This window comes from Equus przewalskii, chromosome 12 (assembly GCF_037783145.1).
Source record: "Equus przewalskii isolate Varuska chromosome 12, EquPr2, whole genome shotgun sequence".
NCBI lineage: Eukaryota > Metazoa > Chordata > Mammalia > Perissodactyla > Equidae > Equus > Equus przewalskii.
This window is the reverse complement of record NC_091842.1, coordinates 10718584-10732393: the sequence shown is the minus strand read 5'-3', so window position 1 is coordinate 10732393 and position 13810 is coordinate 10718584. Positions and strand designations below refer to the sequence as shown.

The following is a 13810-nucleotide window of genomic DNA, read 5'->3' as shown; positions in this document are numbered from 1 at the left end:
ACCTTAAACAGCTGTCCTTTCGCAAGGCACTTTTCAAATTCGAAATGCGGAAATAGACCTTGATTATTAAGGTGAATACACATTCCTAACACTTTGCTGCCTTCAATAGAGTCCCTTCCTCGTCTCCCGCCCCTTCCTCTCCGATCCAGCCACCGAAGGCTGCCCCAGCTGGACCCAGCCAAATCCAGGTCACAGCAGCGAGGGGGTGGACCAGAGTTCTAATTCTGTCTTTGCCATTTAACTGAACTACCCAGGGACCTCCCCAGACCTCAGTTTCCTCATCGGTATAATGGGGATCAACACAGATAGTGGAGGTGTGTGTGTGTGAACGGGCTCCGTAAACCGCAAGGCACAATCAGCATTAGGTATCTACAGCGGAGACGATGAAATCCAAGCCCTACTCGCTAGAGCGGCACCCACCCGGGACGCCGGGGGACCCAAGGACGAGCTGCCAGGAGCCGCGGGGCCGATCCTTCCCCGCCTACGCGCGGGGGAGGGTGATCAGCGCGACCGCATTGGGCAGCTCGCCGCGGGGCGGGGCCTCGGGGAGGCGGGGCTTCCGGCCGCCGCCTCCGCTGTTGCCAGGGGAGACAGCCGCAGGGAGGCGGAAGGAGCCGAGGACCGGCGGGTGGCGAGCGGGCGCGGGAGCCGGCGCCAGAGCGATGGCGGCCATGGCGGTCTCGGAGCCCGGGCTTCGCAGCTGGTCCCTGTGCCCCGAGGTGCCGTCCGCCACCTTCTTCACCGCGCTGCTCTCGCTGCTGGTGTCCGGGCCCCGCCTGTTCCTGCTGCAGCCGCCCCTGGCGCCCTCGGGCCTCTCGCTGCGGTCCGAGGCCCTGCGCAACTGGCAAGGTGAGCAGGGGCGGGGCCGGGGTGCTAGCCCTCTTTCTCCGACCTCGCCGGGCCCCGGGCTCCGGACCCCCAGTACCCGCGCCATCAGGCCTCGCCCCCAACCTCTCCGTCCATCGTTCTCCCCATCCGGAGGACCAGCCCCATAGTCCACGTCTTTGTCTCTCCAGAGCCCCGTCGTCGTCGTCACCGTAATCCTTCCCCACCCGAATTTGTTCCCTTCCCTGTCTCCACACAAGGCCCCCACATCCATTCGCTAGCGAACTGGTTTCGTTCACCCATGCTCACTCTCCAAGGAGAAGGATTTTTGTTCTCCCCCTCCCTTGTCACAAACACACCCACGTCTGCTTTAGGGCCTAACCCCCACTGGAAAAAATTTCTCGCGCCTTCGTGAAGACGCTTAAGCTTTATCTGTAGTTCCCCCTCTAAGCATCTTAGGGTTTAGAATTTCTTCTGCTTCCTCGGTTGGTATCTTAATCCTGACTCCGATTCCCAGCTCATGGGAGGAGGGGGTATCTTGTGCCTTTGGGAGAGGTGTTTGTTTTCTCAGGGAGAGAAATTTTACAGATCGATTAAGTATAAATATCTGCTCATAAAAGACATTCCTAGTCTCTGTTTCTTCCCCATTTTCTGGGGAAGAAAATGGGAAATTTGTATAGCTCTTGCTGTTTTGCAAAGCACACTCACCTGCTTTAATCTCATTCAGTTCTCACGATGATCCCATGACGTAGGCTTTGTTATTGCCCATTATTTAGATGAAAGTGAAGCTTAATGCGAAGAGTCTCAGAGCTGTTCAGTCATACAATTGGACGGGAACCCAGATTTTTCTTTTTATTGTGTGATGTTTTGAAACTGGAGCCTTGGGGTATGTAATCCCCGAATCACGTAGAGTTGCTGCTAGAGTCTTCACATTTATACTTGGAATTTTGGTTTTGGAAGTACTCAACAAGTGGTCGAGTACTCTCAGACAATGAAGGCTTATAGAGATGGCCTGACTGAGTATATGGTTCACAGCCTGCCTCCCTGCTCAAATCTAAAACTCCCCCCACCCCCGTACACACAGCACATCTGTCCTCATAGACAGATGCAAATGCCAGCCTAAACTGAGCTCTCTTTTTTTTTTTCTTACTTCACAGCTTCTCTGAGTGTGGGGTTCATGGGCATGTGAGTATCGGACTCATAAGAGACCTTTGAAGGCCTCAAGTGTAGTCCTCTTACTTTACAAGGAGGAGACTGAAGCCGACAGGGCTGGTGGCTTGCTTGAGCTCAGCCAGCTTGGACGTAAGAGGGCCAGGAATCCCCTCCAAGCCTTGAGGCTCTCAGGTCCAGTGTAACTGCTGCTTCACTGGTCCATCTCCTTCAGTTTAGTGTTTTGACCTGCAGGGATGTAAAAGTACGTAAGAGATGACTGCTTCTAGAAAAATAGAAATGAGAGTGTTTGCTGTCTTACTCCACGGAAACATCGCTCTACCTGTAAGAGTGGATGAGCACTTTCAAGGAAGACTTCTGAGTTCTATATCGATATTATTAGTGATAGTTTTGTAATCTTTATAGGCGCAAAATAATTCATGGTCCCTTTTTTCTTCCTCTGAACAGCCACTATGGAAGGAGAGGTCAGGATTACAGCCGAGGAGACTGGCACAAAGAGTGTTAAGTGACACCCACTCAGTCCACCCTGAAGCTGTTACAATTAATTAACCCTCAAACTGTCTGGTGAGATAGGTCAGTATTAAAACCAAAAAAAGGGTTGTAAAGCACATTGTAAATTCAAAGACCATCCCATGCTAAAAAGTGTTATTTTTTTCCCATATGGAAGCCAGTCACTGATAAGACTTGCTCCAGGTCCGGGAAAGACCAAGAGTTAGATATTCACACCTCTACTTTGAGTCCTGGGTCCTTCATTGTTGCCTCCCACTGCTTGTCATGGCTCCTGACTGATTTTCACTGGCACTGAGAGCCAGCGACTGCCCCCTTCCTAGGTGGGTTGTAACCTGGCTTTCCCTCCTTGGAGCAGCCCACCATCAGGCCTCTAACGCAGCTCCCTCTGCAGTTTACAGGCTGGTGACCTACATCTTTGTCTATGAGAATCCAGTCTCCCTGCTCTGTGGTGCTATCATCATCTGGCGCTTTGCTGGCAATTTTGAGAGAACCGTGGGCACTGTCCGCCACTGCTTCTTCACCGTGATCTTCGCCATCTTCTCCGCTATCATCTTCCTGTCGTTTGAAGCTGTGTCATCACTGTCAAAGCTGGGGGAGGTGGAGGATGCCAGAGGTTTCACTCCAGTGGCTTTTGCCATGCTGGGAGTCAACTCTGTCCGCTCTCGGGTGAGGAGGGCCCTGGTGTTTGGCATGGTCGTGCCCTCAATGCTGGTGCCGTGGCTCCTGCTGTGTGCCTCCTGGCTCATTCCCCAGACCTCTTTCCTCAGTAATGTCTGTGGACTTGGAATTGGGCTAACGTGTATCCTTTCTAGAAGGGAATTGTAGAAGGATAACGTGCCAAAGGGTAAACCAAGTTGGAGGGTCTCAGGAGTGAAGTAGACAGAGCTGTGGGCTCAGATGTAGGTTATCTGGGTTCTAGCTTCCGCTTTGAAAACCACGTGGCCTTGGGCTGGTCATTTCCCTTCTCTAGGCCAGAATTTCCTCATATGGAAAGTGTCAACAGAGCTATTTCCTCATGTCAGCTTAGCACTGTCAGTTAGTGAAATATTCTGATTTGGTTTTTTTCCTTGCAGACTGAGTTGTAAACCTACATTTGACTAATTATGATAAGAATTTTCCTTGGAAGAATGTGAAGTACCCATGAACTGGAGATGTTCCATGAAAGGAATAGGAAACATGTTTGTTTATTCGTTTTTGTTTGATTTAGTCATTTTCTCAGAAAAAAAAATTTTTTAAGATAGGCTCTTACCATATGGGTGGTTAAAAGCTTAGGCTAAGCCTTACATCCCTTGTATAAATATTCTGGCAATGAGGGGGTGGGAATTCTAAAATACAATGTGGGTTACTTTTTAAACGTCAGAATTGATAATGTTGGGGGTTGGACAAGGTACGTTCCTAAAATCTCTTTCAATTTGTGATTCTGTAAGCTATTAGAGTAGGTAGTGTGTAAATATACATTGATAACATTGCTCTTATTTATCTTATTTTTCAATTTTGATTTCGTTTATTTTAAACCTTTTTTTCTACTATGAAAATTTAAAACTATAAACTCGTCTGTAAGTACTACTTTAGTTGCATCCCACAAATTTTATAAGTTGTGTTTTCATTATCACTCAGTTAAAAGTATTTTCTAGTTTTCCTTGGGATTTCTTCTTTGATACAAGGGTTATTTATAAATGAGTTGCTTAATTTGTAAGTGTGTGGTGACTTACCAGATTTCTTTTTGTCATTGATTTCTAATTTCAATTCAAGTGTCAAAGAACATTCTTTGTAAGACTGCAGTCTTTTTACGTTGTTTCTGGCGCAGTATTGGTATATCTTGGTGAATGTTCTGTGTGTAGTTGGAGAGAATGTGCCTTCTGCAGCTCATAGGTATAATGTTTAACATATGTCAGTTAGGTCAAGGTGTTGATGTATTCAAGCCTTATAACTTGCTCTATCAATTACTGAGAGGACTGTCAAGATCTCCAGCGAAAATTGTGGATTTGTCTATTTTTTCCTTTCAGTTCTTCTCAGTGTTTACTTCAGGTGTTTGGAACCTCTGTTATTGGATGCATACACATTTAGGATTGTTATGTCATCTTAATGAATTCACCCTTTATCGTTATGAAATTGCCCCTTTTACTCTGATAATAGTCTTTGCCCTAAAGTCTTCATTGTCTGATATTAATATAGTTACTCCAGCTTTCTTAAAATTAGGATTTACATGGTATATATTTTTCCATTCTTGTGTTTTTAACATGTTTGTGTCTTTATATTTAAAGCATATTGCTGGTAGGTGGCATATAGTTGGTCCTTCAATCTGGCAATCTCTGCCTTGTAAATGGCATGTTTAGCCCATTTACATTTAGTGTAATTATTGATATGGTTGAAGTTAAGTCTCCCAGCTTGCTGTTTGTTTTTAATTTGTCCCACATGTTCTTTGTTCCTTTTTATCTCCTTTCCTGCCTTCAGTTTGCATGTTTTTTTAGTATTTCATTTTATCTTCTCTGTTTGCTTATTAACTGTTCCTCTTTGTTTTATTTTGTAGTGGTTGCTGTAGAGTTTATAATATGCATTTTTAGTTTATCACAGACAACTTTCAGATAATATAACACTTTGTATATAATGTAAGAATCTCATAGCATTGTTTTTCCATTTTTCTTCTTTCCATCCTTTGTGTTATTGTTGTCATACATTGTATTTTCACATATATTTTAAGCCTCACAATACATTGCTATTACTTTTGTCTTAAACAGTCAATTATATGTTTTTTAATTAAAAAGCAACATTTACCCACATATTTACCATTTCTAGTTCTACTCTTTCTTTTGTGTAGATCCAAGTTTCCATCTGGTATCATTTTCCTAAAGCCTGAAGAACTTTCTTTAGCATTTCTTGTACAGTGGGTATGCTGGTGTCAACTTCTCTCAGTTTTTGGTTCCCTGAAAATGCCTTTATTTCACTAAATAGAGAATTCTAGCCTTCTGTGATCTCCTTTCACTTTTAAAGATGTCATTGCATTACTTCTACTTTATGTTGTTTCTAATGAGAAATCACTAGTTGTTTTTATTGTTTCCCATTATTTATTGTTTTTCTCTGGCTCCTTTCACAATTTTTTCTTTATCATTGGTTTTCAGCTATTTAATTGTCATGTGCCTTAGGGTGGTTTTCTTTGTGTTTACCTTGCTTGGAGTTCATTGATCTTGAATCTGTAAGTTTAGTTTTTATTGAATCTGAAAAAGCAATTGTCATTATTTCTTTGAGTATTTTTTCTATTCTCTTTTTCTCTTCTTCTTTTAGGATGCTAGTTACACATATGTTAGACTACTCGATATTCTTCAGTGGGTCACTGAGGCTCTCTTTATGTTTTATTTTTTAGCTTCTTTCTCCTCTGCATTTCAGTTTGTATAATTTCTATCACACTGCCTTCAAGTTCAATGATCTTTCCTTCTGCAGTGTCTACTCTGCTGTTAAACCCATCCAGTTTTTTATTTCTCATGTATGTTTTAGCTCAAGAGGTTCCATTTGGTTCTTTTTTATAGTTTTCATTTCCGTATTGAGATTCTTTATCTGTTCCTTCATGATGTTTGTGTTTTCCTTTAAACACGTATACTTACACCTTTATAATAGCTGTTTTAAATTACTTCTCTATTGAAGCCATCATCTCTCTCATTTCTGGATCTGTTTCTTTTGACCATTTTCTTCCTGATTATAGACCACGTTTTCTTGTTTTGTCACTTGTCTTGTAATTTTTTATTTGATGCTAGACATTGTGAATTCTGTGTTATTGAGGGCTGAGTTTTTTTGTTTTCACTTAAAGAGTGTTTTGGGTGTGTGTGTGATACGCAGTTAATGTACTTGTTAAGGCATTGCCTTTTTGGAGGTCTCTTCTGAAGGCCCCGGGTGTTCAGTGAGGTCTCTTTACTCTGTCTGGTTAGAATGTGAGTGTGTCGCTCCCCTGAGTGAGCTCCAGTAGTTGTTAGGCTTACAGCTCCCTGATAGTTGTTATTTCCTAAGTAGCTATTCTTTGCTAGGCTTGAGGAGTCTCCCCCTACGTGTGTGCATGTTAGTATTCAGCCAAAGTCTCAGAACCCCTGTGCACATTTCTGGAGCTCCTTCTCTGAGCAGCTCACTCTTCTCCATTACTCTGACCTGTAAATCCCAGGCACTTTTGCCTCTCTGAATTCTGTCTCTCCAGCTCAGCAAAAAATGCTATATACTCTGCTTCGATTCCCCTTCCTGTGCTGTAGTTAGGAAAGTGCCTCCAGGCAGAAACCCAGCTTGATCTTGAGGCTCAGTTCATTTGTTTCCCTTTTCTTAGGTATCACAGTCTGGCAGTGTTTGTTGTCCAATATTTATAAAATATTATAGTTAGTTATGGTGGGAGGACTAGTCTAGAATTATTACTTCTTCGGAATCAGAATCAGAACATATTCTTGAGCTCATTCTGAAGTCATCAGCCGTGACAACTTTTGACTTCCTTATAGCATTGGGTATCACCTGGAATCAACATTTGGAAATATACTGCCCTCCCTGAAAGAATTTAGAAATATGCAGGGGCATCTTTGGTTATCTCATGACTAATGAGATGCTACTGCCATTTAGTGGCTGGTGGCCAGGTGCTAAATGTCCCACAATGAGTGACACAGTCTAGACTAGCAAAGAATTGTCTTGCTAAAATGCCAGTAGCATTCCAGTTGGGAACACTGCTTCCAGGAACAGCTTTCTCTTGCGCTTCCCTACAGCCTTCTCTCCACCACCACTCCCCTTCCAGCTGTTGCTATTCACAAGGTAGGTTCAGCGTACACACCACTTCCTTAGATAAAGAAAGCCTTCTCACTCTCCCTAAACTAGGTTAGGATCCCCAACATGGTCTTCCATAGATAAGCTTTTGCTTATCCCCACTTATTCTACCCCAGTTACTGATTCCTTGTCTGGAACTTATTACTCATTCCTTAGTTTCTGGTATACACTAGATGTTCTATAGATATTTGTTGGAAGGATGGATGGACGGATGCAGGCTGAATCTTTGACTTCTTAGGCGGTGGTGGGTTGACACAAGTCAGATGACCAGAGTGCCATCACGTCATGGGGGCTCGTGACACTGTGAGACTAATGCTGCCAGAGCGGCCCTCATGAAGCTCATTTGGCCACATTGAGGCAAAGTGCCTTCTATTTGGGACAAAAAGTGCAAAATGATGTCAGTCCTCCTGAGAAGGTATTAGGACAGCCTCCTGCCTCATCCCACTGCAAGGACCAAGGTGTGTGCTGCCTCATGACTGTGCTTGCAGGGATTAGAGCAGCTCAGGAGAGAGGCTAGGTTGGCATGGGGGAAGGTGAAGTGTTAGCACCTCTCTGCCCTTCCCTCTTGCTGGGTCATATTCCCTCTGAGGTACGGTGGATGGAAACTCAACTCTTGGTTTCCCCTGAGCTTGAAGCTTCAGTCCGAGTTTCTGTGGAAGGAGCGCCAGTGGCCCTGCAGAATAAATGGGGGACTTGTGTTCTGTGGGGAGTGTTCAGCCCTCCCTTTGACTGCCTCCAGTTTCCCTTAATGTGCCGACCTCAGATGGCCTCACGTACTGCTATTCCATCGACCTCTCAGAGCGAGTGGCACTGAAGCTAGACCAGAAGTTCCCCTTTAGCCTGATGAGGAGGATTTCGGTGTTCAAGTACGTCTCGGGCTCTTCAGCGGAAAGAAGGGCAGCCCACAGCCGCAAGTAAGTTCCGGAACTCTTAAATCTTATTCTTAAAGTGCTTTTAGGGCCTGTAGAGGCTGTGACTGGTTCGGTGTCATCGGGGAAAAGAGTAGGGTTTGGGCAGCCCTGGGCCCGGAAAATCTATGTGCAGATGTCTTCTGAGCACTCTAGATTCTGCCCACCTGCATGTGGAGTAGGCACCGAGCAGGAATGGGAGAGGGAAGGCATCTGAAGCACTTGTGCGTAATCCTGAGTGACTTGTGGCAGACTGGGAGCGAGTGGCCCTGTGCCGCGTCCTTCTGGCCCTCAGCACTGACAGGCACTCCGTGCACATCAGATTGGGCTCCGGCCTATGGCACTGGTAAGCAGCACAGACAGGGCACACGGCTGACCAAGTGCCTTGGGAAGTGGCACAGCTGGGCCTGAGAGAGCGGTTTGCTTGGCCACCCAGCAAGAGGAGGTGAGGTTTACTGTTTTCCAGTCCAGGCTCAATAACTCTCAATGGAAAGTGCTAGGCACGTGGCCTCATGTAGCCTCACTCCTTCCTTTTAGAGAGGAGGCCCAACGAGGACAAGAGTCCTTCTCCAGGTAACAGAGAAGCAGGAGAGCCCAGTCTCGAACCAAGTCTCCTGCTTCCATGTCCTCCCCACTCCCTGTCCACTGTTCCACACTGCCGGCCTCTCATGTCCTTCCCTGGTTTTTGTCCATGCTGAGGCTCCACAGCGAAGGAGGTTTTCTTTTCTTCACCAGTCCGTCCCAGAGAAAGGACTCGCTGTGAAGTCAGGGTGCTCTCAGCGGCCCTTTGGCCTGCAGCCAGCGGTGGAGTCAGTGCTGCCCTCCGAGCTGGCCTGCATGCAGGGTTTTGGTTGAATTGGATGTTGCTCCTTGTAGCCAATTTCAGCTGGTGGGTGCTCCCAGCCCTCACTGGCTCAGGCCCTTTGACCCTTTCTCAAGGCAGGGACGGGTACTGGGAAAATAGACATGCGGACTCACCCATTGTGCCTTGGGCCGGTCCTTCCTAGAGGCTAAATGTGTGGGAGGCGGTTTAGTTTAGAATTAGTGTAGTGTGGCCTTTTGGCTTTTCATTGTTCTCACAGAATCTAGAGAGGACGTAAGGGGTCCACAGATGCAAACTCCCACCCTGTGAAGGAAACCCCTCTAAAACAGCCGAGGGTGGTCACCTGGCCTTAATTCACCCCCGCTGGTGATGGGCCTCACTCTCCAGGGGGCCCCTGCTGAGAAAGTTCTTCCACACTGAGTGCGGTCGCCTCTGTGTAACTGAGACATGTGGTACCACGTCTGATCCTGCTTCACCATAACATGCAGATGTAGGGGTAGGTGATGGCCCTCTCAGTTCCTTCCGTGTTCCTCACGTGGTGTGGTGTTCAAGCCCTCGTTATCCTGGCCCGCTCAAGGCACTTGGAACAGAACATGATGTTCCAGAAGGCCTGAGGACAGGCCACAGGCAGTGTTACAACACATGTTTGTTTTGTTGATTGACAGGCTATCTGGACAGCTTCAATTCCCTGGAGGCTCTTGTCGAGCTTCTGGGTAAGCCCAAACCTCTATGTTTTTAAAAATCCCCGGAGCACTGTTAGAGTGTCCTGTATATGTACTTAAGCAGCTGATTTGTAAGGTCAGATTTTGATTGAAAGCTATACAGGGTCAGTCCAGTCAGCCAACAGAAACATCAGTGGTGTTCACTCATTCTCCATATTTGGAACTTTGCACAAAAGTTCGGAGGATAAACCCTTAGAATGTGTCTCCATTCATAGTTTTAGTCACATGTGTCTGTGGTGGGATCTTTAACCTCAGCACAGGCAGCCCCCCAACGTCTGTCGTGTCGGCTCCTGCCAGCCAGGACTTGGAGCTGTGACTCTTCATTCCTGAAGTCACAGGTAGAAAGTCTCACCGTGGTCACAGCCTGGGCCCAAGCCCTGTGTTATGCCACTAGGGCCCCTGCCCTCGCACCCACAGAGGTGGATCCATTCTCATTGGGTAGAATTGCTGAGCCAGCCACCAACACACTGACGCTGTGACCTGGTCCCCATTGCCCCCTCCAGGTTACAAACTGCTGTGTGTAGGTTCCACGTCAGGTGGTCTGCTGCTGGCCGGGGGGTGGGCCCTGCGCTCTCTGGGCATCTGTTTTCTGTTCAGTTGAGATTAGCCTTTTTCCCCACTTGATCCTTACAGCTTGTTCCAGAAAATGCCCAAAGCGTGTTGTAACATAAAGCAGTACAGCGACCCCAAGCTTTTCTCATGTGGAACGACAGCTGGGGGTGCTGTGCCTTGGCATGACTAGCTGAATGACCGTTTTCTCTCCTGTTCCTTTCCAGGCTGAACCCTGTACCTGGCTCCTACCCTTCGCAGAGTGGCCACCCTCACCTGACCCCGAGCCACCCTGTCGCCCAGATGCAGCATGCCAGTGGCCAGAAACTAGCCTCCTGGCCAGCCTGTGCTCCTGGGCACATGCCCAGCCTGCCTCCATACCAGCCTGCCTCCGGCCTGTGTTACGTGCAGAACCACTTTGGCACAGTCCCTAACTCCTCTGGTGTCTACCCGGCTTCTGCGGGTGCCTCCCTGGGGGTCCAGCCCCCCGCCCCCCTCAACTGCCCTGGCACAGTGTATTCTGGGGCCCTGGCCGCTCCAGCGGCTGCAGGCTCCAAGGAGTGCTCGAGAGTCCTGATCCCCTGACAGGGAGTTTCCAGGGCAGCTGTCTCACGTCTTGGCCTTCTGAAGAAGGTCCTCTCTGAGCTAAGATTTTCTTGACAGTTATTTATTGAACACCTCTGTGTGCCAGGCTCTGTCTTGAGTATTTTGATATGTGTCCCTATTTCAGTCTCATTCATCCTCACGATGCCTTTGTGAAGTACCGTTTATTGCCCCAGTTTACAGATGCAGAAAGCGAGGCACTCTGATTACATAATGTCAGGTAGCCCTGTGGTGGCACAGCTGGAGTTCTTGGAGAGCTCTTCCCACCCGCTGTCCTGCCCCTCAGAGGACACCTGGGAGAAGAGGACTTTGGTTGTCAGTGGCTGCCAGTAGTTAATTCCAGCTCTGTACTTCCTTCCTGCCATTGTGCATAATGCTCTTGGTTATATAGTGTCGGCGTGTCTGTGTCTGCCCTTCAGGAGCTCCAGCTGGTGTGCTCAGCAGTCCCCAGGCCTGTGTAGTGTTTCTCCCCCGCAGTGACCTCCCCACCTGGACTTCTGCCCCAGAAGCGGTGAGACGGGCCCCTGTGAGCCACAGCAGCATGCTGATGGGTCCTTAGTGTTGATGACCTTTGTATAAAGAAACAGCGTCGAACCTGCCCTCGGTGTGTGGTCTCTCTGTGGTCTGGCTGGGGAGTGAAGAGAGTGTCATTTGGGCAGTGGTGATGCGGAGTGTGTTGGCCAAGAGGAGAGGTGTGTCAGGGTTGAGTCGGGCAAACGGCCTCCGCCCAGTGGGGATCTGACGTGGGGAGTGAGGCGCACAGATGCTGAGCTGAAAGGGCAACAGGAAGCTGTGGCAGCCCTGAGATGGGCAGCAGCAGGAAGCCACCACTGCCCCTAGGGAACAGGGCTATTCCCAGAGCTCCAAGCTGGTCCTGCCACGAGAAGGGCTGCCTGGCAGGACATTATACCAAGGAGTGGCACGGGTGCTGGCAGCAATGGCACCTGAGGCAAGGGTTAGGGAGAAGGTCTCTGGCTCCCTCTGCCTGTCATCTGATCAACCGCCGTCTTCCACTGGCCAAACGAACCAGAAGCCCAGTGGCAAGTGAGCCCAGGAAATGGAGCTTGGGGAGGTTGGCCCCCCTGATGGAGGGCAGGACAAGGATGGGAATGTGACTGAGCCGACAGGCACCTGACCAGCCTGAGGAGAGCTCATGCCTTTTGATCAGCCATCGGCTGGAAGTCCTCACAGTGGGCTCACGTCGAGAGAGCACGCCAACTTGCAGGTGTTTTCACAGACATCCCAACACACGGCCTTCATTGCTCCAGTAGCTGGATGGCCTACTCTGGGCTGGCTTTTTGATGGGTCTTGGGTATTAAAGGTGACTAAGACACACAATCTCCCCAGCCTGGGGCGGGTGGGGCAGTGACAGGCCCAGTGGGGTGGGGGATGAGGCTTAGAGAGTGACTCCTGAGCTGGATTTTGAAGCAGGATTTGCCAGCCACAGAGCTGGGGGCCCAATCTGCAGCTGAGATTCATCTTCAGTCACAGAACAAGTCTGGGAGGGCCTGGCCTGGGGTCTCTGACCACAGCCACACCTGGCACCTCTCCTATATTGTCACTTGGTGAGCATAGGCTGCTGTGTCTCCCTTAGACATTTTCCCTTCACTCCAGTCCCAGGCCTCTACCCAGAAACAGGTGAGAGGGCTACCCACTCCCAGTGTGGCAGAGTCACGTCCCTTGTGTCTGGCCTCCCTGCGTGGGCTGTCTGGCCGGAGCTGCAGAGGCCATGGGCTGTGGGGATGGTCAGGCTGGTAGGCCCTCTGCCAGGTCCCTGAGTAGCAGAGCCATGAGGGGCCTCCGGGGGTTCAGTCCAGTCATCTCCTCCACCCCTGTTTCACTAACGGGGTACCAGGGAGGCAGGAGGGGTCTGGCAGGGCAGCCAGGAGCAGCTCCTGACTCGGGTATCTGCAGCAACTGCCGCTCTGACACTGGTGAGTCTTATTCTGGTGGTTCCTCTGGACTTTCCTTGGTCTGGCCGTAGCTGGCAGCCTGGAGCCAGGTCAGAGGGGGATGCTTCTCCCCACAAGAGGCGTGTTAGAGGACATGGAGGGGATCCCAAGCCCTCCCCCATTTGCCTGTCAATCATCCACTAGTGTGTCCCACTGAGTGTGTGCCAAGCCTCAGGCTGGGGCTAGGGACTGAGATGAAAGTATGCTTCAGGAGCACAGAGAACTCCAACACAGGGCTGGCGCTCAATAAATATTTGCTAATGAATGAATGAACAGGTGATGCCTGCCCTTGGGGAGCTCAGTCTAGGGGGAAAATGGAGAAATAAAGAATTGTAATTTAGCAATGCTTTTCAGGGGCTCAGAGTGTTGCCACCCAAGGGGCATTGTCTGCTTGCTGCAAGACATGCCAATAGGAGGCAAGGTGCTAGGAGAGAAAGGGTTTTTTATTACAGCTTGCTAGCAAGAGGGAAGATGGCCGACTTATGTCTGAAAGAACCATCTTATAGAACAAAGACTTACAGGCCAGTTATACATGGGGCTGGTCTCCAAGTGAGGGAGGTGGCTGGTCCGAGTGGGACCTCCATCTGATCTGCCAGTGGGGAAAGACATCTGGTCTTAGTTCCTGTTAGTCTTTTGTTTTACTGGATATGCATCAGGGACCCTGGGATGCCCTATGCCCTGATCTTTCAGTTGTCATTGATGATGGCTGTCAGCACAGACTCTGCCCCGGGTCATCACATTCCTAAAGAACTCAAAAGAACAAAGTTAGCAACTTATAGCAGCTGGAAGAGACCATAAAACCCACAAGAGCCTGTAAATCCCTCAAAGACAGACCCTTACTTATCTGGGCAAATTAAAGCAAAGATTCAAAGGGGCTGGTGAGCCTGGGTTAGTTAATCAGAAGTCATTCAAAGGTACAGTATGGTTTCTTTTCTACAGTATGGCTTCCCTTATGTCAACCTT

At 48.6% G+C, this 13810-nt stretch overlaps 1 protein-coding gene across 9 annotated transcripts; it reads left to right on the top strand.

Annotated features, from left to right (window-relative positions):
• The first annotated feature begins 527 nt into the window (after positions 1-527).
• Positions 528-11494, top strand: RHBDD2 (rhomboid domain containing 2). Of its 9 annotated transcripts, none has more exons than XM_070566420.1 (7): positions 715-849; positions 1983-2010; positions 2443-2568; positions 2667-2825; positions 2897-3304; positions 8054-8204; positions 10520-11494. In XM_070566420.1, the coding sequence occupies exons 5-7, from the start codon at positions 3142-3144 to the stop codon at positions 10875-10877; spliced, it is 672 nt and encodes a 223-aa protein (XP_070422521.1). In that variant the 5' UTR covers positions 715-849; positions 1983-2010; positions 2443-2568; positions 2667-2825; positions 2897-3141; the 3' UTR covers positions 10878-11494. The 9 variants fall into 9 exon arrangements, with proteins under 9 accessions (XP_070422514.1, XP_070422516.1, XP_070422513.1 ...); XM_070566418.1 differs by having other exon boundaries at positions 2663-2825; XM_070566417.1 differs by lacking the exon at positions 1983-2010 and having other exon boundaries at positions 569-849.
• The last annotated feature ends 2316 nt before the right edge of the window (positions 11495-13810 follow it).

Excerpts from the sequence above, each read along its gene's own strand:
- RHBDD2 (XM_070566412.1), top strand. The coding sequence starts at position 663 with ATGGCGGCCATGGCGGTCTCGGAGCCCGGGCTTCGCAGCTGGTCCCTG. Across the intron at positions 850-2,896 it reads GGCCCTGCGCAACTGGCAAG|TTTACAGGCTGGTGACCTAC; the intron begins GTGAGCAGGGGC and ends CTCCCTCTGCAG. Across the intron at positions 9,735-10,519 it reads GGCTCTTGTCGAGCTTCTGG|GCTGAACCCTGTACCTGGCT; the intron begins GTAAGCCCAAAC and ends GTTCCTTTCCAG.